Here is a 22,825-nt window from a genome sequence, read left to right on the forward strand (position 1 = left end):
AGCACAGAAGGCGGCCATTCGGCCCGTCGAGCCCGTGCCGGCTCTCAGCTCGTCCCACTCCCCCGCCCTTTCCCCATAGCCCTGCAATTTTTTTTCCCTTCAGATGCTTATCCAATTCCCTTTTGAAAGCTAAGATTGAGTCTGCCTCCACCATCCTTTCAGGCAGCGCATTCCAGATCTTAATCACTCGCTGTGTAAAAAAGTTTTTTCTCATGTCGCCTTTGGTTCTTTTGCCAGATTTTATCTTAAATCGGTGTCCTCTGGTTCTCGACCCTTCTGTCAATGGGAACAGTTTCTCTCTATCTACCCTGTCCAGACCCCTCATGATTTTGAACACCTCTATCAGATCTCCTCTCAACCTTCTCTGCTCCAAGGAGAACAACCCCAGCTTCTCCAGTCTATCCACGTAACTGAAGTCCCTCATCCCTGGAATCATTCTTTTCTGCACCCTCTCTAAGGCCTTCACATCCTTCCTAAAGTGCGGTGCCCAGAATTGGACACAGTGCTCCAGTTCATCATAGCTTCCTTGCTTTTGTACTCTATGCCTCTATTTATGAAGCCCAGGATCCCGTAAGCCTTTTTAACTGATGGGCCGAATTACCTCCTTCTGTACTGATTTAAAACCTAGCTGATTCACCTGGCAAGTGGGGTGATAGAGCTGCGGGTTGAGTGCCAGAAAATTAATGTAATCAACCGGACAACACCCAAGACCCACAGGCTAAGCATGGCAGCAGGCTTTTAAATGCCCAGTATGTCGAAATATAAGTGTAACACCATTTTATACAAGATTATACAAATATTTGAGGAGTATCGTGAACAGATTAGTTATGTTGAGGTGGAGATGTCCCCAAGCTCTGGGCAAAATCACAGCAGAATCTATATTCGTCCAACACAGAATTCGATTAGCCTTGAGGGGGCCACAGCATTCCAGGGTCCTTGGTTAAGGACAACCTTCAGAATGAGAACACAAGAAACAGGAGCAGGAGTCAGCCATTCGGCCCCTCGAGCCTGCTCCGCCATTCAATAAGATCATGGCTGATCTTCTACCTCAACTGCACTTTCCTGCACTATCCCCATATCCCTTGGATTCCCTTAATATTCAAGGGAATAAAATTTGGGATGCAAGTTCCTCTGCAGTGGTCAAATTGCCCAGCTGTATATTATAAGCAAATGTCCTTTTGGGAAGCAAACCTCTCGTCCTTATCCATTCTGGCCTACATGTGACTCCAGTCCCACACCAACGTGGTTGATTCTTAACTGCCGTCTGACGTGGCCTCGCGAGCCACTCACTTGTATCAGGGCAATTAGGGATGGGCAATAAATGCTGGCTTTGCAATCGACGCTCACATCCAGAGAATGAATTTTTAATAAATGTCTTTATTTCCATCATTTCTATGTCCCAGTTTTGCTGCTTATATATTCAGTACTAATACGACAGGTGTTATGGATTTCATCCAAAACTCGGCTGCTCGTATCTTAACTCGCACCAAGTCCCGTTCACCCATCACCCGCTGTGCTCGCTGACCTACATTGGCTCCCGATCCGGCAACGCCTCGATTTTAAAATTCTCATCCTTGTTTTCAAATCCCTCCGTGGCCTCGCCCTCCCTATCTCTGTAACCTCCTCCAGCCCTACAACTCTTCACGATCTCTGCGCTCCTCCAATTCTGACCTCTTGCGCATCCCCGATTTTGATCGCTCCACCATTGGTGGCCATGCCTTCAGCTGCCTGGGCCCTTAGCACTGGAATTCCCTCCCTTAACCTCACCACCTCTCTACCTCTCTCTCCTCTTTTAAGGACGCTCCTTAAAACCTCCCTCATTGACCGAGCTTTAACCTGTCCTAATACCTCCTTATGTGGCTCGGTCAAATTTTGTTTGGTAACGCTCCTGTGACGCGCCTTATAAGAACATAAGAATTAGGAGCAGGAGTAGGCCATTCGGCCCCTCGAGCCATTCAATAAGGTCATGGCTGAGCTTTGACCTCAACTCCACTTTCCTGCCCGATCTCCATATCCCTTGATTCCCCTAGAGTCCAAAAATCTATCGATCTCAGCCTTGAATATATTCAATGACTGAGCATCCACAGCCCTCTGGGGTGGAGAATTCCAAAGATTCACCACCCTCTGAGTGAAGAAATTCCTCCTCACCTCAGTCCTAAATGGCCGACCCCTTACCCTGAGACTGTGACCCCTGGTTCTAGACTCTCCAGCCTTGGGACACTTTATTACGTCAAAAGTTTTTTAAATGCAAGTTGTTATTGGAAATCCGGCTCTGTGCCGATCTCCACCTGTTGCCTGCAGCAGCTTATCAAACCTTTCAATGACAATTACCTGCTTGAGAGACATTGGCATTTTCAGTTGTGTCCCATTGAACCTCTGAGCTCCACGAACTCCAGAGGCCCCTATAACTACCGTGGTGCTGTGGCTTCGCCCGTACACGTGCAATGTATGTATCCAAAGTCGCCAGAAACGATTTGCGGAATCGAAAGCGCCGATTGTCATCCGGCACATTTTCCGTCACTGAATCCTGCAGGGAGAATACAAACGCAGATTCTTCAGCTCACGCATGGCAGTCAGCTTTACGCCTGCAACATCGTTCAATTTAATGGCACCCAGCAGGGAAATCTCTGCAAAAAGTTCACGTTCGTCATTTAAAAAAAAAATGGCATTACGAACCAACACAGTTAAAAGGTCTCGGCCTCCTACACTGTTCCAATGAAGCTCAACGGAAACTCGAGGAACTAACTGTCATGAATCTTATCATGACTCATGAAGCAACACTGGGCGGCCAGCTGGTGGCGCCGTCCAAGGAGTATAAATACTCGGGCGTGGGCCCAGCTTGCTCAGGATGTTTCTGTAACCAGGAACTAGTGATGTAACTAGAATCTCAGGGTTGTGAAACAGTTGATTAAAGCCTTGTTTTATACTCAAACCAAGTGCCTAGTAGTCTTTTTACATCACTAACCTCATCTTTCGATTAGGCACTTTACAGTGTTCCGGGTTCAATACTGCGTTCAACAATTTCAGATCGTAACCTCTGCCCCCTTTTTTTCGGACGGCACGGCGCTGGTGATGGTCCTGCCATTGCCATTCACACCTCCTCCATACCCACCTTTTTATTTCTTTACCTGCCCCATTACAATCCCCATTTGCCTTGCCTTCAACTCTGGCTGCACTGCGGAGAGTTGCCCTAATTTAAATGCTTGCGTGGCAGCTCGACGAAGCTTTTTGCAGTCGCTGCCTTTTAGCCTGCTCAACTCATGCCTCTACGCCCAATAATATGGCGAGCTGGCGCTTCGGGCATTCATAGAATTACGTAGAATTCACAGCACAGAAACAGACCATTCGGCCCAACTGGTCCACGCTGGTGTTTATGCTCCACATGAGCTTCCTCCCACCCCACTTCATCTCACCTGATCAGCATAACCTTCTATTCCTTTCTCCCTCATGTACTTATCTAGCTTCACCTTAAAGGCATGTGTGCTAGTCGCCACAACCACTCCATGGGGTAACGAGTTCCACATTCTTACCACTCTCTGGGTAAAGACATTTCTCCTGAATTCCCTATTGGATTTATAAGTGACTATCTTATATTTATGTCACCGAGTTTTGGACTCCCCACAAGTGGATGCATCCTCTCCACATCTACCCTATCGAACCTCTTCATAATTTTAAAGACCTCTATCGGGTGACCCCTCAGCCTTCTCTTTTCTAAAGAAAAGAGCCCCAGCCTGTTCAGTCTTTCCTGATAGTCATAGCCTCTCAGTTCTGGTATCATTCTTGTGAATCACTTTTTGCACCTTCTCCATCATCATTCAATCTAAATCATCATTGTATTATTGCCCTCGCAGTATAGATGCTGCCCCATCCCCACAGACATGATACTCCCACCCTCCACATCCCCCGATCTGTGCAATTTTGTACATGCACAAAGTTTTAAGAACACCATAGCTGGTCTGTACCTCCCACGACTCCCAGGTTCGTCTGTAGTTAATTTCATACTGTAACTTTCCAAAGAGCATATTGGATGGATCTCTTGTATAAATTGTCTGCCACGTTAGTAGGTAGTCCCCTGTCTCCGTGACAGCAACACTCAGGTTGAGCGGAGGTTGAGGTTTGACTGAAAATTGAAGCACCAAAAAAGAAAGTAGGTTAGCCACGTGTGACGGAAGGGCAAGACTTGAATCTCATTTCAGAAGATGCCAAGGTTTAATAGATGAGGGAGTCCATCTGGGCTCATCCATCCAGGAAAAAACAACTTAAAGCTTCAATCCTCCGGACCACTCCCACTCCGACCTCGGCTTCCTGCACTGTTCCAATGAAACTCAATGGAAGGTCGAGGAACGGCACCTCATCTCTCGATTCGGCACTTAACAGCCTTCCGGACTCAACATTGAGTTCAACAATTTCAGATCGTAACCACTGCTCCCATTTTTTCAGACGGCAGCTGTTCATGATTCTGGTATTCCCATTTACTCCTCCTCTAGAGCCATCTTTTGTTTCTTTACTTGTCCCATTACCATCTCCTTAGGAGTGGGCCTTTGGCATAGCGGTAGCATCCCCGCCACTGGGTCAGAAGGCGTAGGGTTTCGAACCCCGCTCCAGACAGTCCCAGCAAGTGGAGTCGGAGCTCCAGCTCTAAATTCTGGGTTGACATCCAGCGGGATTCTTGCGTCCGTGGGTGTGGGTGGCCCCCCCACCCCCTCATATGGGTTGTGGGAGCCTGTAAAACCCTTCCGCCATAGGACTAACCACCCTAATGGCTGGTACAAAGATGGTTACAGTCACAGAAGGAGTGTTAATTGTGGCCAGAAATCCTTCCACCACTTCATACAGTTCCCCAAAGGGAACAGTGTGAAGACACGTATGACAATGACCATCTCCTTTTGCCTTACACCATCATCCCTGTTGTCTTTAAATCTCTCCTGCCTTCCACCCTATCACATACCTTCCCTTTTGTTCTTTCCACCCCTCCCCCCTTTCCCTGCCCCGGCACTTGCTTAAAACCTGCTACATCTCCAACTTTTTCCAGTTCTGACGAAGGGTCATCGACCTGAAACGTTAACTCTGTTTCTCTCTCCACAGATGCTGCCTGACCTGCCGAGTGTTTAAACTTAAAGCTTCAACGTTTTCCAAACCAACTTACGAGTTTCCAAAAGTCTGAAGGATTTTGTCAGATTGATGGGTTGTTCCGGTTTAAATACATAACTATAATTAAATGAGATGGCGTAACTGTCTTCCTTTATGGTGCAATACCAATTAATATCAGAGCTCAATTTATTCCCTGGTTGTCTTCTCATGTTGCATTTCTGCTGTCTGCAAAAATAAAGTAGAAAGAATAAAAATAAGACTTTTTCATTTCGATAGTGCTTCCCTATAGATTACTACTGCTGATAATAGCTCAATGTGATGGTACCACATTCCCCGTGCACTAGTTTGATTTCTTCTACTGTCTTGCTTGCAATGTGCACCCCTTCCTACTACCCATCAGGTTAGTGTGCGTGCCTCCCGGTCACGGGATGTTTCCTCGCAGTGGGACTGAGCGACGCAGGCAAGGAGGTCCTCTTGCCCATGAAGTGCAGTGTTTTCTGGGAACCGCTGCGCAAAAGGGCATTTTTTTTTTCTTTTGAAATGGGTTGGGCGTGAATGGCTCAATGGATGAATGCATTTTGTGTAGTGGTGCCGAGCCGTGCAAGCCTCAGACTCGATTGGCAGTCTGGTTTTTCCTGATCAACAGCCAGTGTGGCGATTGGGTGTTACCATGTGGTGACCTTTGTCTTCTAATTCCCACCCTTTCACTTGTCTCCTCTGGTTTCCCGGGATCGTACACACCGTCCGAGAGATTTGGGCATCCTCGTGCAAGAAACACAGAAAGCTAGCCTGCAGGTACAGCAAGCAATAAGGAAGGCGAATGGCATGTTGGCCTTTATTGCAAGGGGGTTGGGGTATAAGAGTAAGGAAGTCTTGCTACAATTGTACAGGGCCTTGGCGAGACCACACCTGGAGTACTGTGCACAGTTCTGGTCTCCTTATCTAAGGAAGGATATTCTTGCCTTGGAGGCGGTGCAACGAAGGTTCACTAGATTGATTCCTGGGATGAGAGGGTTGTCCTGTGATGAGAGATTGTGTAGAATGGGCCGATACTCTCTGGAGTTTAGAAGAATGAGAGGTGATCTCGTTGAAACATACAAGATTCAGAAGGGGGATTGACAGGGTAGATGCTGAGAGGTTGTTTCCCCTGGCTGGAGTGTCTAGAACTAGGGGGCATAGTCTGAGGATAAGGGGTCGGCCATTTAAGACTGAGATGGGGAGGAATTTCTTCACTCAGAGGGTTGTGAATCTTTGGAATTCTCTACCCCAGAGGGCTGTGGATGCTGAGTCTTTGAGTATATTCAAGGCTGAGATCAATAGCTTTTTGGACTCGAGGGGAATCAAGGGATATGGAGATGGGGTGGGAAAGTGGAGTTGAGGTGGATGATCAGCCATGATCTTACTGAATGGCGGAGCAGGCTCGAGGGGCCGAATGGCCGACTCCTGCTCTTACTTCTTATATTCTTATCCCCAAACGGAATGAAAATGTAAACGGCCTGTTGTTAGGTGTGTACCATCAACGCTATGATTTGGACACTGAAAGAGTAAACTTGCATTTATATGAGGCCTTTCACAACCTCAGGGTGTTCCAAAGCGCTTCACAGCCAATAAAGCACCATTGAAGTGTAGTCACTGTTGTAATGTGGGAAACACGGCAGCCAATTTGCACACAGCAAGCTCCCACAAACAGCAATGTGATAATGGCCGGATAACCTGTTTTAGCGATGTTGGTTAAGGGCTAAATATTGGCCCCAGGACACTGGGGCGAACTCCCCTGCTCTTCTTTGAAATAGTACCATGGGAAGTTATACCTCCACCTGAGAGGGCAGACAGGACCTCGGCTTCATAGAATCATAGAAATTTACGACACAGAAGGGAGGCCATTCGGCCCATCGTGTCTGTGCCGGCTGAAAAAGAGCTATCTAGCCTAATCCCACTTTCCAGCTCTTGGTCCGTAGCATAGAAACATAAACATAGAAACATAGAAGATAGGAGCAGGAGTAGGCCATTCGGCCCCTCGAGCCTGCTCCGCCATTCAATGCGATCATGGCTGATCATCCAAACTCAGTACCCGGTCCCTGCTTTCTCCCCATATCCCTTGATCCCTTTAGCCTTAAGAAATATATCTAACTCCTTCTTGAATATATTTAATGAATTGGCCTCAACTGCCCTGTGTGGCAGAGAATTCCATAGGTTCACCACTCTCTGGGTGAAGAAATGCCTCCTCATCTCAGTCCTAAATGGCTTACCCCTTATCCTTAGACTGTGACCCCTGGTTCTGGACTCCCCGACCATCGGGAACATCCTTCCTGCATCTAGTCTGTCTAGTCCTGTTAGAATTTTATGAGGTTCAATTAGATCCCCTCTCATTCTTCTAAACGTAGCCTTGCAGGTTACGGCGCTTCAAGTGTATATCCAAGTATTTTTTAATTACGATGAGGGTTTCTGCCTCTATCACCCTTTCAGGCAGTGAGTTCCAGACCCCCACCACCCTCTGGGTGAAAACATTTCTCCTCAACTCCCCTCTAATCCTTCCACCAATTACTTTAAATCTATGCCCCCTGGTTATTGACCTCTGAGCTAAGGTAAGGCAAGAGCTAAGGGCTTAAACGTCACAGCTGAAAGACAGCACCTCTGACAGTGCGGCACTCCCACTATACTGCACTGGGAGTGTCAGCCCAGATTTTTTATGCTCAAGTCTCTGGAGCATGCGGGCCTGAACCCGCGACTTCCTGGCTCAGCTGCGAGGGTGCTACCCACTGAGCCGCATGTGAAAAGATTACCAGCAGGAGTCAGCAAAATTCATAACATAACAAAAAGCAAACAAAAGGAGAAATATGTAGAAAAGAATCTTGCATTATTAACCGATAGTCTTTCAAATTTGCTTCCGTAACTTTCTTGTAATATAGATCCATCGGAATGTAACATCTTGCCACTGGGTCTTCGGTCCATTGGCAGTCTATCTTGGTGATGTAGTCGGTGGTGCAGTTCAAGCTGCCAACAATATCGTATGCTAAAGTCAAAAGGAAAATCAAGTATCAGAAATAAGCAATAAACAAACCTTTTGAGCTGCAGTCTTGTCTAAGTGAAAATCTTTCAAAAGAAAGACGCAGTTCAGAGAAGGTTTACTAGACTAATTCCTGGAATGGGCGGGTTGTCTTATGAGGAAAGGTTGGACAGGCTAGGCCTGTATCCAAGGAGTTTAGAAGAGTAAGAGGTGACTTGATTGAAACATATAAGATCCTGAGGGGTCTGGACAGGGTGGATGTGGAGAGGATGTTTCCTCTTGTGGGAGAATCTAGAACTAGGGGTCACTGTTTAACAATAAGGGGTCGCCCATTTAAGACAGAGATGAGGAGAAATTTTTTCTCACAGGAGGGTCGTGAGTCTTTGGAGCTCTCTTCCTCAGAGGGCGGTGGAAGCAGAGTCTTTGAATATTTTTCAGGCAGAGGTAGATAAGATAAGTAAGATGGGTGAAAAGTTATCGGGGGTAGGCGGGAATGTGGGGTAATCAGATCAGCCATGATCTTATTGAATGGCGGAGCAGGCTCGAGGGGCCGAGTGGCCGACTCCTGCTCCTAATTCGTATGTTCGTATGTTCTACGGCGCCTTACACGACATCCCAAAGCACTTTACAGCCAATGAAGGGCAGTCACTGTTGTAATATAGGAAACATGGCAGCCAATCTGCGCACAGCAAGCTCCCACAAGCAGCAATGTGATAAATGACCAGATAATCTGCTTTAGTGATGCTGGTTGAAGGATAAATATTGGCCAGGGAGAACTCCCCTGCTCTTCTTCAATCTAGTGCCATTGGATTTTTTACGTTTATCCGAAAAGGCAGACAGGGCCTCAGTTTAACATCTCATCCGAAAGGCTTCCTCAGTACTGTACTGAAGTATTTCTGGAGTGGGATTTGAGCCCAGTGATTCAGAGGCGAGATCGCAGCCACTGAACCACAGCTAACACTCAATCCACAATAAGTATAACATTTAATAGTACTATTGCCATACAGGGAGAGATATTTTTGCATGGCTACTGGATGGTAAAGAAGCATTATTAACTTTTAAGATGATACAAGATTCCCGTTCCAACAACAACTTGTATTTAGATAGCAGTTCAGACAGAGAAGAACCTCCCAACATGCTTCACACAAACGTAATGATAAAAATGGACGCTGAATCAATGAAGGAGGTATTAGTAGGGAGTTGACCAAAAGCTTGGTCAAAGAGTCTTAAAGGAGGTGAAGTAGAGGAAGAGACAGGGGAAGTTTAGGGAGGGAATTCCTGAGGGTGCGGCCTAGATGGGTGAAGGGACTGCCACAGAATGTGGGGCGAAGGGAGGAGGTGCGCACAAGAGGCCAGAGCCGGGGGAATGGAGATTTATGGATGGTTGTTAGGGCTGGAGGAGGTTAGAGAGATAGGAAGGGGCCAAGCCATGAAGGAATTTAAATATAGAATCATAGAATAGTACAGCACAGATGGAGGCCATTCGGCCCATCGAGTCTGCGCCGGCTCTTTCGAAGAGCTATCCAGTCAGTCCCACTCCCCCGCTCTTTCCCCAGGTCCCAACTATTTTTTCTCCTTCAACTATTTATCCAGTTCCCTTTGAAGGCTACTATTGAATCTGTAGCCACCGTCCTCTCAGCAGCGCATTCCAAATCCTCACCACTCATTGCGTAAAAAAGTTTTTCCTCAAGTTGCCTCTGGTTCTTTGGCCAATCACCTTAAATCTGTGCCCTCTGGTTATCGACCCTTCAGCCATTGGAAACAGTTTCTCTTTATTTATTCTATCTAAATCATGATTTTAAACACCTCTATCAAATCTCCTCTTGGCCTTCTCTGCTCTATGGAGAACAACCCCAGCTTCTCCAGTCTCTCCACATTAACTGTAATCCTTCATCTCTGGAACCATTCCAGTAAATCTCTTCTCTGTATCCTCTCCAAAGCCTTCACATCCTTCCTAAAGTGTGGTGCCCAGAACTGGCCACAACACTCCAGCTGGGGCCGAAGCAAATTTAGATTGGGAGACCAGGAGCCAATGTCGGTCAGCGGGGACAGGGTTGATGGGTGAGCAGGACCTTTCTGCAGGATTGGATACGAGCAGCAGAGTTTAGGATGAGGTCAAGTTTATGGAGCGTGGAGGATGGGAGCATTGAAATACTTGCGTCTGGAGGTGACAAACACATGGATGAGGGTTCCAGTGACAGATGGGCTGAGGCAGGGACGGTGGCTGGTGGTATTACAGAGGAGAAAGTAGGCGTTTTTTTTGAGCTGGAGAGGATATTGGGGTCTGGAAGTTCAGCTCAGGGTCGAATAGGACGCTGAGGTTGTGAATTGTTTGGTCCAACTAGAAACAGTGGCTGGGAGAGGGGTGGAATCAATGGCTAGAGGACAAAGTTTATGGTGGAGGTTGAAGACGATGGCTTCATAAGAACATAAGAAATAGGAGCAGGAGTGGGCCATTCGGCCCTTCGAGCCTGCTTCGCCATTCAGTAAGATCATGGCTGATCTTCTGCCTCAACCCCATTCACCGGCCCTATTGCCATATCGCTTGATGCCTTTACTAGTCAGAAATCTATCGACTTCTGTTTTGAATATACCCAATGACTGAGCCTCCACAGCCCTCTGGGGTAGAGAATTCCAAAGATTCACCACCCTCTGTGTGAAGAAATTTCTCCTCATCTCAGTCCTGAATGGCCTACCCTTTATCCTGAGGCTGTGGCCCCTGGTTCTAGACTCCCCAGCCAAGGGAAAGATTCTCCCAGCATCCACCCTATCAAGCCCTGTAATAATTTTGTATGCTTCAATGAGATCCCCTCTCATTCTTCGGAATTCAAGAGAATACAGGCCTAGTTTACTCAATCTCTTCTCATACGACAGTCCCACCATCTCAGGAATCAATCTCGTGAACCTTCGCTGCACTCCCTCTATGGCAAGTATATCCTTCCTTAGGTAAGGAGACCAAAATTGTACACAGTACTCCAGGTGAGGCCTCACCAAGGCTCTATATAATTGGAGTAAGACTTCGGTCTTACAAAAGTTTAACTGGAGGAAATTGCGACACATCCAAGACTGGAATTAGACGAGCAGTCAGACAACCACAGAGGCATTTACATCATATGAGATTAGTAATGGCCTTTCTATGAAATAATTATGAATCTTATTTTTGTTTATGACGTGTGCTGGGAATGAATTGGATCATTCATCAGAATATGGTCTGTCAGTGCTGGACAAGAGGAACGTTTAACAAATGCAGGTTAGATTAAGGTGAAGGTTCCTCTGCACTGCCCCATCTCACGGTCTCCACAAGAGGCCACACTACATGACGTAATAAAACTCACTATGCACTTGGTTCGAGTATAAGGCAAGGCTTTAATCAACTTGTTTCAAAACATGGAGGTCTAGTTGTACTTCACTAGTTCCTGTCTTACAGAATGTCCCTGAGCAAGCTGGGCCCACGCCCGAGTATTTATACTCCTTGGACGGCGCCACCAGCTGGCCATCCAGTGTTATTTCATGAGTCGTTTCTTCATGATGATGAGATTTATAACACTACACCAGCCTGACAGTTCCATTTCCGAAGCGCAACCTGTGTCGCCTTTCAAAGGCACAATGCTCAGCTAAGTGCCAGTGATGGAGGTTTGTATGCTGTGCAGTCATGGCCAGGGACAGTTAGGTTGACTCTCCCCAACTCAACTGGGAACTCTTAACCCCCCAAGGCAGAGTTTCACCTCATCGATACGAGCCAACCTCAGATCCATTTCCTTGAGGCGTGGTGTTATTCCTCCGAGCTCTGTACTAGCTTCCTAGCTAGAAAAGAGAAGAACATAAGAAACCCTGAGGGTATAAGAAGGCTGAGAGGTGACCCGATCGAGGTCTTTAAGATTATGAAAGGGTTTGATAGGGTAGACGTAGAGAAGATGTTTCCACTTGTGGGGGTCGGGGTGGCGGGGGGGGTGCGGGGACCAAAACTAGGGGCCATAAATATAAGATAGTCACTAATAAATCCAACAGGGATATCAGGATAAACTTCTTTACCCAGAGAGTGGTGAGAATGTGGAACTCGCTACCACAGGGAGTGGTTGAGTCACATAGATAGATACGTTTAACGTGAAGCTCGATACGTACACAAGGGAAAAAGGAAAAGAAGACTATGCTGATAGGGTTAGGGTGAGAGGAGACTCGTGTGGAGCATAAACACCGGCATAGACCAGGTGGACCAAATGGCCTGTTTCTTTGCCATACATTCTATGTAATTCGATAAAGATGGCGCCATAACTGATTGACAGAACACGATGGAACAATAACTGGCATACATATGATTGATTTTTTTGCATAGCTTCCTTCCTCAAGCAATCTCAGCTCCAATTTACATGCAGGGAAAATAGGGACAGCTTCGAACTGTGCTTACCCTTCTCGGCAGAGCGAACAATGGTAAGGGCCAAAGCGGACATCAGGAACCAAAAGCTGGTTCTTTCTTTTCCAAGCATGCTGAAACTTCCTTTAAGTTCCTTCCCTCCAGTCTAGCGATAAAAGAAACAGAAAAATATCATCAATTCACAACTATCAGTGAGGTCTGAGACATTCTGTGTGACTGTGACCATGAAAGAAAAGAAAGACTTGCATTTCTATAGCGCCTTTCACGACCACTGGACGTCCCAAAGCGTTTTACAGCCAATGAAGTACTTTTTGAAGTGTAGTCACTGTTGTAATGTAGGAAATGCGGCAGCCAATTTGCGCACAGCAAGCTCCCACAAACAGCAATGTGATAATGACCAGATAATCTGTTTTAGTGATGTTGGTTGAGGGATAAATATTAGCCCCAGGACACCGGGGAGAACTCCCCTGCTCTTCTTCGAATTAGTGCCGTGTGATCTTTTCTGTCCACCTGAGAGAGCAGGCGGGGGCCTTGGTTTTAACGTCTCATCCGAAAGACAGCATGTAAGTCGTTTAAATTCACCCGGTCCTTTAACCCGTTGAACAGTTTCCAAAGATCAGGCCCGTTGGGACAGACAACACGAAATCAACAAGAGGTTACATATAAGCACACACAAAACTTACATATAGTAAAAGTTACAATCCGTACTTGATCATTTAGTTATTACAAGTAAACACGTGCGGATCTATTCATTTACTTTAAGCTCAAGCGATCATAATAAGCACACACATACGTACTAACACCCACGAGTGGTTGGATTGGCGGTGACTAGCACCTCTGTAACTGGCAACTGGCCAGGTTTGCCCGACTTATTGCAGCTGCCCCGAGTGTCTATTAGCAGCAAAACTTGGCAACCTGCCCACAGCATTCATGCCCCAAACTGTGTGAATAATGGTCAGCAGTTGTTTGCTCTCTCTCTCTCTCTCTCTTCCTTATCTGTTTTGTCAGTTAGTCAGTGGGCCTCAAGGCCGGTTACTTCATTGTCTAAGGATGTTCCTGTTTTTTGCAGTGGCTCCACAGTTCAATAGCTTGCCTTTACAGAACTCTCAAGGTCTGTTACTTATCTGTTGAAGGACAGCTGGCAGCCTGCACAGCTTACAATCGCAGCAGTTTTATTTTTGCAAAAGTTCCCTCAGCGACCAGTCTCTTGGCCTCGCGAAGCATGCTGGTACATAAAATGTGGTCAACTTTTAAGTTTGGTCAAGTTACAGCAAATGGTGGTGTATTCTTACAAGCACCTCCGACAGTGCAGTGCTCCCTCAGTACTGCAATGGAGTGTCAGCCTAGATTTTTGTGCTCAAGTCTCTGGAGTGGGATTTGAAGCCAAAAACTTCTGACTCAGAGGCAAGGTGCTACCCACTGAGCCACTGGCTGATATGTGGTGCATTAGCCCTTCTTGTCCTCTTTGTAGCCTTTGACACATTCAACCACATCGTTTCTGTCTAACATCCAGCAAAGTTACAGCTTAGCGCAGGAGAAGACCGAGCAGGCCTGTCTGCGAGCGTGTTTGGCACTGGGAGGTTGTGCGCATGTGTGTGTTTGTGTCTGTGTGTGTGAGTGTCTGCGTGTGTGTGCGTGTATATGCATGTGTGTGTGTGTGTATGTGTGTGTGCATGTGTGTGCGTGTGCGTGGGCATGTGCGTGCATATGTGCGTGTGTGTGCGCACATGTGTGTGCGTGTATATGCATGTGCGCGCGTGTGCGTGTATATGCATATGTGCGTGTGCGCGTGTGTGCATGTATATGCATATGTGCGTGTGTGTGTGTGCGCATATATGCATATGTGCATGTGTGCATGTGCGTGTGCGTGCTCACATGCATTCATTGTACTTATGGTGCTGTATGCGCGGTCGTCATTCATTTGGGTTCCTGTTCTTGTGGACATACAGATAGATATCCGTATGAGTGCGGGTAAAACTGGGATTCGGGATAACAGCCATAAATAAAATGGGCATTTTTGAAACTACATCGGATACATGGCACAGAAACAGGCCATTCGGCCCAACCAGTCCATGCCGGCGTTTATGCTCCACTCGAGCCTCCTCCCATCTTTCCTCATCTAACTCTATCAGCGTAACCCTCTATTCCTTTCTCCCTCATACGCTTGTCTAGCCTCCCCTTAAATGCATCCATACTATTCGCTTCAACCACTCCCTGTGGTAGCGAGTGTTAAGTCTGTGTGTTATATTGCGAATTACTACACAGACCACAAGAGTAAACTTTAACAGGTCTTTACTAGTTGAAGGTCAGGGCTGAACTGCCCAATAAATCATTGCACAGCACTTATATACCGGTGTGGTCACCACCGGTATTACAGTATACAGCAGCCAAGATAAAGTAGTGCAACCCTTAAAATAGTTCTCTTAAAGGTGGAACGGTTACATACACTACAATCCTCCCTTTTTAGGTTAACAGTATGTCTTCCCATTAAACATAACATCATAACATATATACACAACTTAATGTAAAAACAGTTCACAGATTCAGTCTCTCTGGAGGCTTCCTGACTCGGTCCGGATAACGCCTCGGTGGTGTAGTAGTTTTCGGTGGTGTAGTAGGTTCTTTCGGCAAGGTCGATTCGGCTTGAATGTCAGTGTCGGGTTCATCTGGTTCCAGTATCACCGGATCGGAGGTAGATACTATGGGTATCTCTGCTTCATCATTAGGCGTATAGAGTTGTGGTGTAGGTTGTCCCTTTTCGGATGATGCTATGATCTGGTCAGCATGGCGCCTTATTATGCTTTCACCAATGTCCACGGTATACATCAGCGGTCCTAGTCGTTTGCAAATAGTTCCAGGCTGCCATTTCTCGGTACGGTAGTCCCGGGCCAAAACTTGTTGACCTATCTGGAAGGTTCTAGTTGGCCTTTCATTCATGCCTTGAAATTGCCGGTTCTCTACGTCCCTTCTGATGTTTGGCTTGATCAAATCCAGCCGGCATCTTAGTCTTCTATTGAAAAACATCATGGCGGGAGTTTGGTTTGTGACCGCATGTGTTGCATTCCTGTACGCCAACAAGAAGTTATCTACCTTATGTTGTAGATTTATGTCTTCATTACCCATGGCCTTTATGGCCTTCTTGAAGGTCTGGACAAACCTTTCAGCTAATCCATTGGTGGCGGGATGGTATGGGGCGGACGTGTAGTGCTTAACCCCATTGTTTTTTAAGAACTTCCTGAATTCTTCGGACACAAATTGCGGTCCATTATCAGAACAGATCTGTTCCGGCAGCCCATTCCTGGCAAATATGGTCCTTAATACTGTGATGGTTTTTTCCGTGGTGGTGGAGGACATCTTTATTACCTCCGGCCACTTGGAGTGTGCATCCACCGCGATTAAGAACATTGAGTCCATAAATGGACCAGCAAAGTCGATATGTACCCTTTGCCATGGAGATGAGGGCCACTCCCATGGATGCAGAGGAGCTTGTGGTGGGGCGTTTTGGACCTTCTGGCATCCTAAACAGCTCTTGGTCATTTCTTCGATGTCTCCATCGATACCTGGCCACCACACAAACGCTCTTGCTAGGTTCTTCATTTTCACTCCACCCAGATGCCCCTCGTGAAGCTCCTTTAGCACTTTTTGCTGGAGTTTGGGTGGAATCACCACTCTGGATCCACACATCAAGGTTCCTTGGCACACTGACAGCTGTTCTCTTCTTTGCGAAAATGCTGGCAACAGTGGTTCGCCATGTGCTGGCCATCCCTTCACCGTTAAATCGTAGACTCGTGAGAGAGTCGGGTCATTTCTTGTTTCCTTTTCGATCGTAGAATTTGTTACTGGTAGACATTCCACTATGGTTGAGTGGAACATCTCCACTGGGTCCACTGTAGGCGCCTCTTCTACCGTTGGCAACGGTAGGCGTGATAACCCATCAGCATTCCCATGCTGTTTTGTTCCTTTGTATTCTATGTCATATTGGTGTGCCCCTAGGAAAAGGGACCACCTCTGTAGCCTTTGCGCTGTCATAATGGAAACGCCCTTTTTAGGGTTGAATATGGATACCAACGGCTGGTGGTCTGTCAGCAGTGTAAATTTCTGGCCCTGCAGGTAATGATGAAACTTCTTTACTCCCCACACCAGGCTGAGAGCCTCCCTATCTATCTGATGTAAGAAGTCACACAACACCAGGTTATAGTCCAACAGCTTTATTTGAAATCACAAGCTTTCGGAGCGCTGCTCCTTCTTCAGGTGAAGTGGAGAAATGCATAAAGACACAGCTTATATAGTCAGAGAATCATGTCAGATGTTTACAGGTAACCTTTCCAACTGCCATTTATCGCACCTCGGCAGAGAGATAATCACAGCAGTCAAAGGTGTGAATGGTGTCCAAACAGGTCAGTCAGGGAAACATTACATCAAAGAACAATGAGGTGGGGTCACAAGGGGTCAAATATTGCAGATGCTGGGGTCTGTATGACTATATAAGCTGTGTCTTTATGCATTTCTCCACTTCACCTGCAGAAGGAGCAGCGCTCCGAAAGCTTGTGATTTCAAATAAAGCTGTTGGACTATAACCTGGTGTTGTGTGACTTCTTACATTTGTCCACCCCAGTCCAACTCCGGCATCTCCACACCCTATCTATCTGAGCATAGTTGCGCTCAGCGGAGGTCAATGATCTGGATGCAAATGCGACTGGCCTTTCCGAGCCATTTGGCAACTTGTGTGAGAGTACTGCTCCAATACCATAAGGAGAAGCGTCACAAGCTAAACGAATAGGTAGTGTTGGGTTGAAGTGAGCCAACACTTCCTCTGAGGTGATCAATGTCTTGCTTTTGCGAAAGGCCTTCTTACAGTCCTCGCTCCACTTCCATGGTACTTCTTTCTGCAAAAGAGCATTCAGCGGGTGCAGCACCGTGGATAGATTTGGCAGAAACTTATGGTAATAGTTAATCAACCCTAGGAACGATCTCAACTGGGATACATTTTCCGGAGCGGGAGCCTTCACAACAGCTTCGATCTTGTCAGGTGACTTGTGCAGCCCCTCCTGGTCAATGACATGACAACAGTACGAGATCCGTTTCTGAAAGAACTCACATTTCTGGCGATTAACTGGAAGGCCATATTCCTTCAACCTGGTGAGCACCAGTTTCAAATTTGCAAGGTGTTCCTCATCGTCATCTCCTGTAATTAGGATATCGTCCAAGTAACATTGAGTGCTTGGAATTCCCTGTAATACCTGCTCCATGGCCCTCTGCCAAATTGCCGGAGCCGAAGCCACTCCAAAAACCAGTCTATTATATCGATACAAGCCTCTGTGCGTGCTGATTGTGAGATACTGGCGCGACTCTTCCTCAACTTCCATCTGTAAGTACGCTTGCGCCAGGTCTATCTTGGTGAAGCGTTTCCCGCCAGACAATGAAGCAAAGATATCCTCAATCCGCGGAAGCGGATATTGCACCGTGTGAAGCACCGGATTAACTGTGATCTTGAAGTCTCCACAGATGCGGACCTTCCCCGGTTCCCCTGGCTTGTTACTCGATGAACGCTTCATGACTGGAACAATTGGCGTGGCCCACTCACTCCATTCCACCTTAGTCAGTACTCCTGAACGTTCCAGCCCTTCCAGCTCAGCTTCCACAGCAGGTCGTATCACATACGGTACCGGTCTGGCTTTGAAAAATTTTGGGTTTGCATGTTCTGCAATCTTGATTTTTGCCTTAATTCCTCTCAGTGTTCCCAGTCCCTGTTGGAATACCTCTTTAGCCTCATCCAATATTCTAGACAATCGTTCAGGTTTGACATCTTCTTTTCTGGAATCTATCGTTATTGCGTTTAGGGAGTGCCAGTCCATATTTATTTTCCTGATCCACTCCCGTACCAGAAGTGGTGGACCTCCCTCAGGTAGTACATATAAGTCCATTCCTTGGTGTTCTTTGCCCTTGTGTATCACCTTGACTTTTATCTTTCCGATGGGGTATACTTTTTGCCCCGTGTATGTCTGCAATACTATCTCCGTATCCCGTAGGGGAATATGTTTGAATAACTTTTTGTAATCTTGCTTATTCATGACCGTCAACGCCGATCCAGTGTCCAATTCCATCTTCACTTGGACTCCTGCTATCTGCAGTGTGACCCAGATAGTTTGACGGTCAGCTTCCTTACTCACGTTGTGAATTCTCAGACTACCCAGTTCCTTGCTGTTGGAGTCTGAATCCGAATTCTGTTCATCCGAACTCTTCTCAGCCACCTTATGTACCTTTCTGCACTTTTCCTGTGGTGACTTTTTGTTGCTGGTCTTCTTTCCTGACCGGCATACTTTAGCTATGTGACCAAGCTTGCCACATTTTCTACATTCCTGGTTTTTAAACCAGCATTGGTTCTGATCGTGTGTTGTCTTCCCACAACGATAACATTTCGTTGTACCCGAAGCCATTTGATCTACGCTGAGTACCGCTGCCTTCAGCTGCATTTCCGCGGTGCCTCTCGCTGCGGCTTCGTGCGATGCTGCAATAGCGACAGCCTTATCAAGTGTAAGATCATTCTCTTCAAGCAACCGCTTTTGTGTTCCTTCTTTCGACAATCCACACACGAATTTGTCTCTCAGTGCCTCTGTCAGGCTTTCCCCAAACTGACAGTATTTCGCTAGCTTGCGCAGTTCAATTAAATACTCCGCGTTGCTTTCCTCTTTCAGTTGCGTTCTCGCATAAAATTTAAATCGTTCCGCTAACATCAGCGGTGTGGGGTTCAAATGATTCTTCAGGACAGCAACAATATTAGCGAAAGTCTGATCCGCCGGTTTAGCTGGTGATAGAAGATGCTTCAATAGCCCGTATGTCTTCGCACCCATTGAGTTTAGTAAGGTTAGTGCTTTATCTTCATCTGATATTTTATTTGCCTTACAATATATCTCTATGCGTTCTACATACGTGGCCCAATCTTCCACATCGGGATCGAAATCGTTGATGTTACCACGCTTAGGCATCCTCGCGATCTTCTTGAGAAACAGAAGAATTATTATTTTTTTTTTTTTACAAAATGGCGGTTTCCCGCGCTCGTCTTCTTCCCCCGCCTACGAAAATGGCGGCTTCCCGCGCTCCTTTCCGCGCTCGTCTTCTTCCCCCGCCTGCGAAAATGGCGGCTTCCCGCGTTTGCCTTTCTCCCCCGCTGGCTGTAATGGCGATTGCCGTATTGCTGCGTTCGCCCTCCCCAGCGGTTTGCAATCGTGCCTCCCAGCCCCTCTTGCAGTCCGGTCCTTTCCCCCCCCGGCTGCGTTCTCCGCGGTTCTTTTTTTAAATTTTCTCCCGCGCCTTACGATCGTCCCGGTCGCTGCGCCTCGCGGCCTCGGTAGCTGCCCGGCCTTTTTCACCGGTCGCGGTCGAGCTCTCTCTCGACGCTGTTGCGTCTCCCAGCCCGCTTGCAGCCCGGTCTCTAACACCGGCTGCGTTTGCAGTCACCGCAGCTTCCGTGCCTTACGCTGCCCCAGCCTCAGTGCCTCTGGCCCCGACTTCTGTCCGGCTCTTGTCCCCGGCCGTGGTCGAGGTCTCCGCCCTTATATCCTCCGTTTTTTAATTTTTTTAAATTTTCTCCCCTACTCACAGTCAACGTGGCCGACTTGCTGCTCGTCGCTGATCGGCTCACCCACCACCGTGATAGAAGGGACGATCACTGCCTGTTGCTGATGGAAGGCTTCGTGTCAGAATTCTTCCTTCTTCCTTTGCTCTGCAGACCCGAGTCTTTTCTCAGCAGAATGATGAGGGCGGATGCCTCCTCTCGACGCCCGTTAAACTGCATTGGATGTATCTCTGCCGCAGGGTAAGATCGTACTCGTCGCCACTGTTAAGTCTGTGTGTTATATTGTGAATTACTACACAGACCACAAGAGTAAACTTTAACAGGTCTTTACTAGTTGAAGGTCAGGGCTGAACTGCCCAATAAATCATTGCACAGCACTTATATACCGGTGTGGCCACCACCGGTATTACAGTATACAGCAGCCAAGATAAAGTAGTGCAACCCTTAAAATAGTTCTCTTAAAGGTGGAACGGTTACATACACTACAGCGAGTTCCACATTCTCACCACTCTCTGGGTAAAGAAGTTTCTTCTGAATTCCCTGCTGGATTTCTCTATTAGGTCACCCCTCAGCCTTCTCTTTTCAAGAGAACAGAGACCCAGCCTGTTCATCCTTTCCTGATAGGTATACCCTCGCATTTCTGGTATCATCCTTGTAAATCTTCTCTGCACCCTCTCCAGTGCCTCTATATCCTTTTTATAATATGGCGACCAGAACTGTACACAGTACTCTGAGTGTGATCTAACCAAGGTTCGATACAGGTTTAGCATAACTTCCCTACTTTTCAATTCTATCCCTCTGGAAATAAACCCTAGTGCTTGGCTTACTTTTTTTTTATGGCCTTGGGTTTTTTTTGCTGCTAAGCCAATAATTGCAGTGACCTTCACGTCTGCCATCACAAGAAGACCATATCAATGAAATGGAACCAAAATGCACTTTGTTGAAACTGGCAGTGACTATTGTCCTTTCTGACAGCAGATTGAGGCCTGAGATTAGAGATACGTCTGTACTGAAAGGACGGGACCCTTGCAAATGGACAGAAGTGAAGTACTGATAAAAAGTTGAACACTTGCTGCGGTCTCGTTTGATGAATGTCTTGTAATCTTGCTGAAGCTAAGCTTCCTGGTTGTGGGTGAAGCGGACACAGTGACGGCTGAGATAGCAGATGACCATATGGCTGCAATGTGTACTCCTTCCGCTGCTTCGCTGCCAGCCTCGTGAAATTGTCCGGATTAGACATAGGAACAGGGGTAGGCCACTCAGCCCCTTTAGCCCGTTCCGCCATTCCGTTAGACCGTAAACAAAAACAAAGAACTTGCATTTATATAGCGCCTTTCACGACCCCAGGACATCCCAAAGCCCTTTACAGCCAATGAACTACTTGCGAAATGCAGTCACTGTTGTAATGTAGGAAACGCGGCAACCAATTTGTACACAGCAAGGTCCAACAAACAGCAATGTGATAATGAGCAGATCATCTGTTTTTGTTATGGTGGTTGAGGAATAAATATTGACCAGGACACTGGGGAGAACTCCCCTGCTCTTTTTCGAAATATTGTCGTGGGATCTTCTCAGCATTTTCTATTGTTCACTTAGCATCTTGTTGAATTATAAATTACTTTGTTTTAAATATAATACTTTTACTTTTGTTAGGCAGGGGTATGGAATCAAGGCGGGTAGATGTAGTTAAGATACTGATCAGCCATGATTGCACTGAATGGCGGAACTGGCTGGAGGGGCTGAATGGCCTCCTCCTGTTCCTATGTTCCTACAAGAGTCTTTGCTCCATTTCTTCATTGGTTCCCTGGCCCTTTCAAGTCATCCGACGATTCCCTTTACCAGTTGTTGAGGATTTACCGTTGGTCACATGGTTGGATTTTACTCATTTTTGTAATGCAGTAAAGGCAATTTGACATAATTCTGAAGTTAATGCCGGTTATTATGGGCATTTGGGGAGTTTTTGTTTACTCGACATTGATAAGAAAGTGTTTCTGCCCTAGGATTGGGGCGGGGGCATCCCCTGTCTCTCAATCTCTGTCTCTGGAAAGTAGCCCAGACCCACCCCTCCGAGCTCTGGGACCCTCATCTTCATCTCAAGGTACATTTAGTAACAGGAGGAAGCCATTCAGCCCCTCGAGCCTGTTCCACCATTCAATGAGATCATGGCTGATCTGTGACCTAACTCCATATACCCGCCTTTGCCCCATATCCCTTAATACCTTTGGTTAACAAAAATCTATCAATTTGAGATTTAAAATTAACAATTGCCGCTTGCGGAAGTGAGCTCCAAACTTCTACCACCCTTTGGGTGTAGAAGTGTTTCCTAGTTTCACTCCTGAACAGTCTGGCTCTAATTTTTAGATTATGCCCCCTTAGTCTTAGACTCCACAACCAGCAGAAATAGTTTTTGTTCTTTGTTCTTGTCTATGCCTAACTTGCAATCAAACGCTTTCATAATCTTAAAGATTTAAAAATAAAGTGGGTTCCTGACCTTTTTTTTCTGTTGATATGAGTGAATGGAGAAAAATATCCCCACGGATCAGACCTGGGATCGGTTGGGAAGCGTGGAAAGGGAAGTTGGGGTACCAGCGGGGGTTGACTCGGCCCCCTGAGCAAGTTGCTGTTAACTGGAGTCGAGAGCGGTGCAAAGTTCGGCTATTCATAACTCTGATAAACAAATGAGCTTAAATTGAATTTCCCTGTGCTTTATGACCTTTTTAAATTCAAACCTCAGTGGTTATGCACGTAAGGGGACGGGGGCAGGGTGAGCAAAGATGAA

At 46.7% G+C, this 22,825-nt stretch overlaps 1 protein-coding gene across 3 annotated transcripts in view; it reads right to left on the reverse strand.

Moving 5' to 3' along the window:
• The window catches only part of LOC147099460 (cytokine receptor common subunit beta-like), a 64,586-nt gene that overhangs the window by 28,781 nt on the left and 12,980 nt on the right, over positions 1–22,825 (reverse strand). For 2 of the 3 annotated variants that reach the window (XM_085969635.1, XM_085969633.1), the window contains exons 2-6: positions 12,504–12,615; positions 7,948–8,104; positions 5,147–5,316; positions 3,963–4,120; positions 2,332–2,527 (exon numbers count right to left, since the gene is read on the reverse strand). In XM_085969635.1, coding sequence (XP_085825761.1) covers positions 2,332–2,527; positions 3,963–4,120; positions 5,147–5,316; positions 7,948–8,104; positions 12,504–12,582 — 760 coding nt within the window. In that variant the 5' untranslated portion in view covers positions 12,583–12,615. The remainder of the gene's footprint in view (positions 1–2,331; positions 2,528–3,962; positions 4,121–5,146; positions 5,317–7,947; positions 8,105–12,503; positions 12,616–22,825) is intronic. The other variant, XM_085969634.1, reaches the window with a different exon arrangement.

Source organism: Somniosus microcephalus, chromosome 28 (assembly GCF_052327205.1).
Source record: "Somniosus microcephalus isolate GS21.2 chromosome 28, FLI_Smic_1.0, whole genome shotgun sequence".
Classification (NCBI taxonomy): Eukaryota; Metazoa; Chordata; class Chondrichthyes; order Squaliformes; family Somniosidae; genus Somniosus; species Somniosus microcephalus.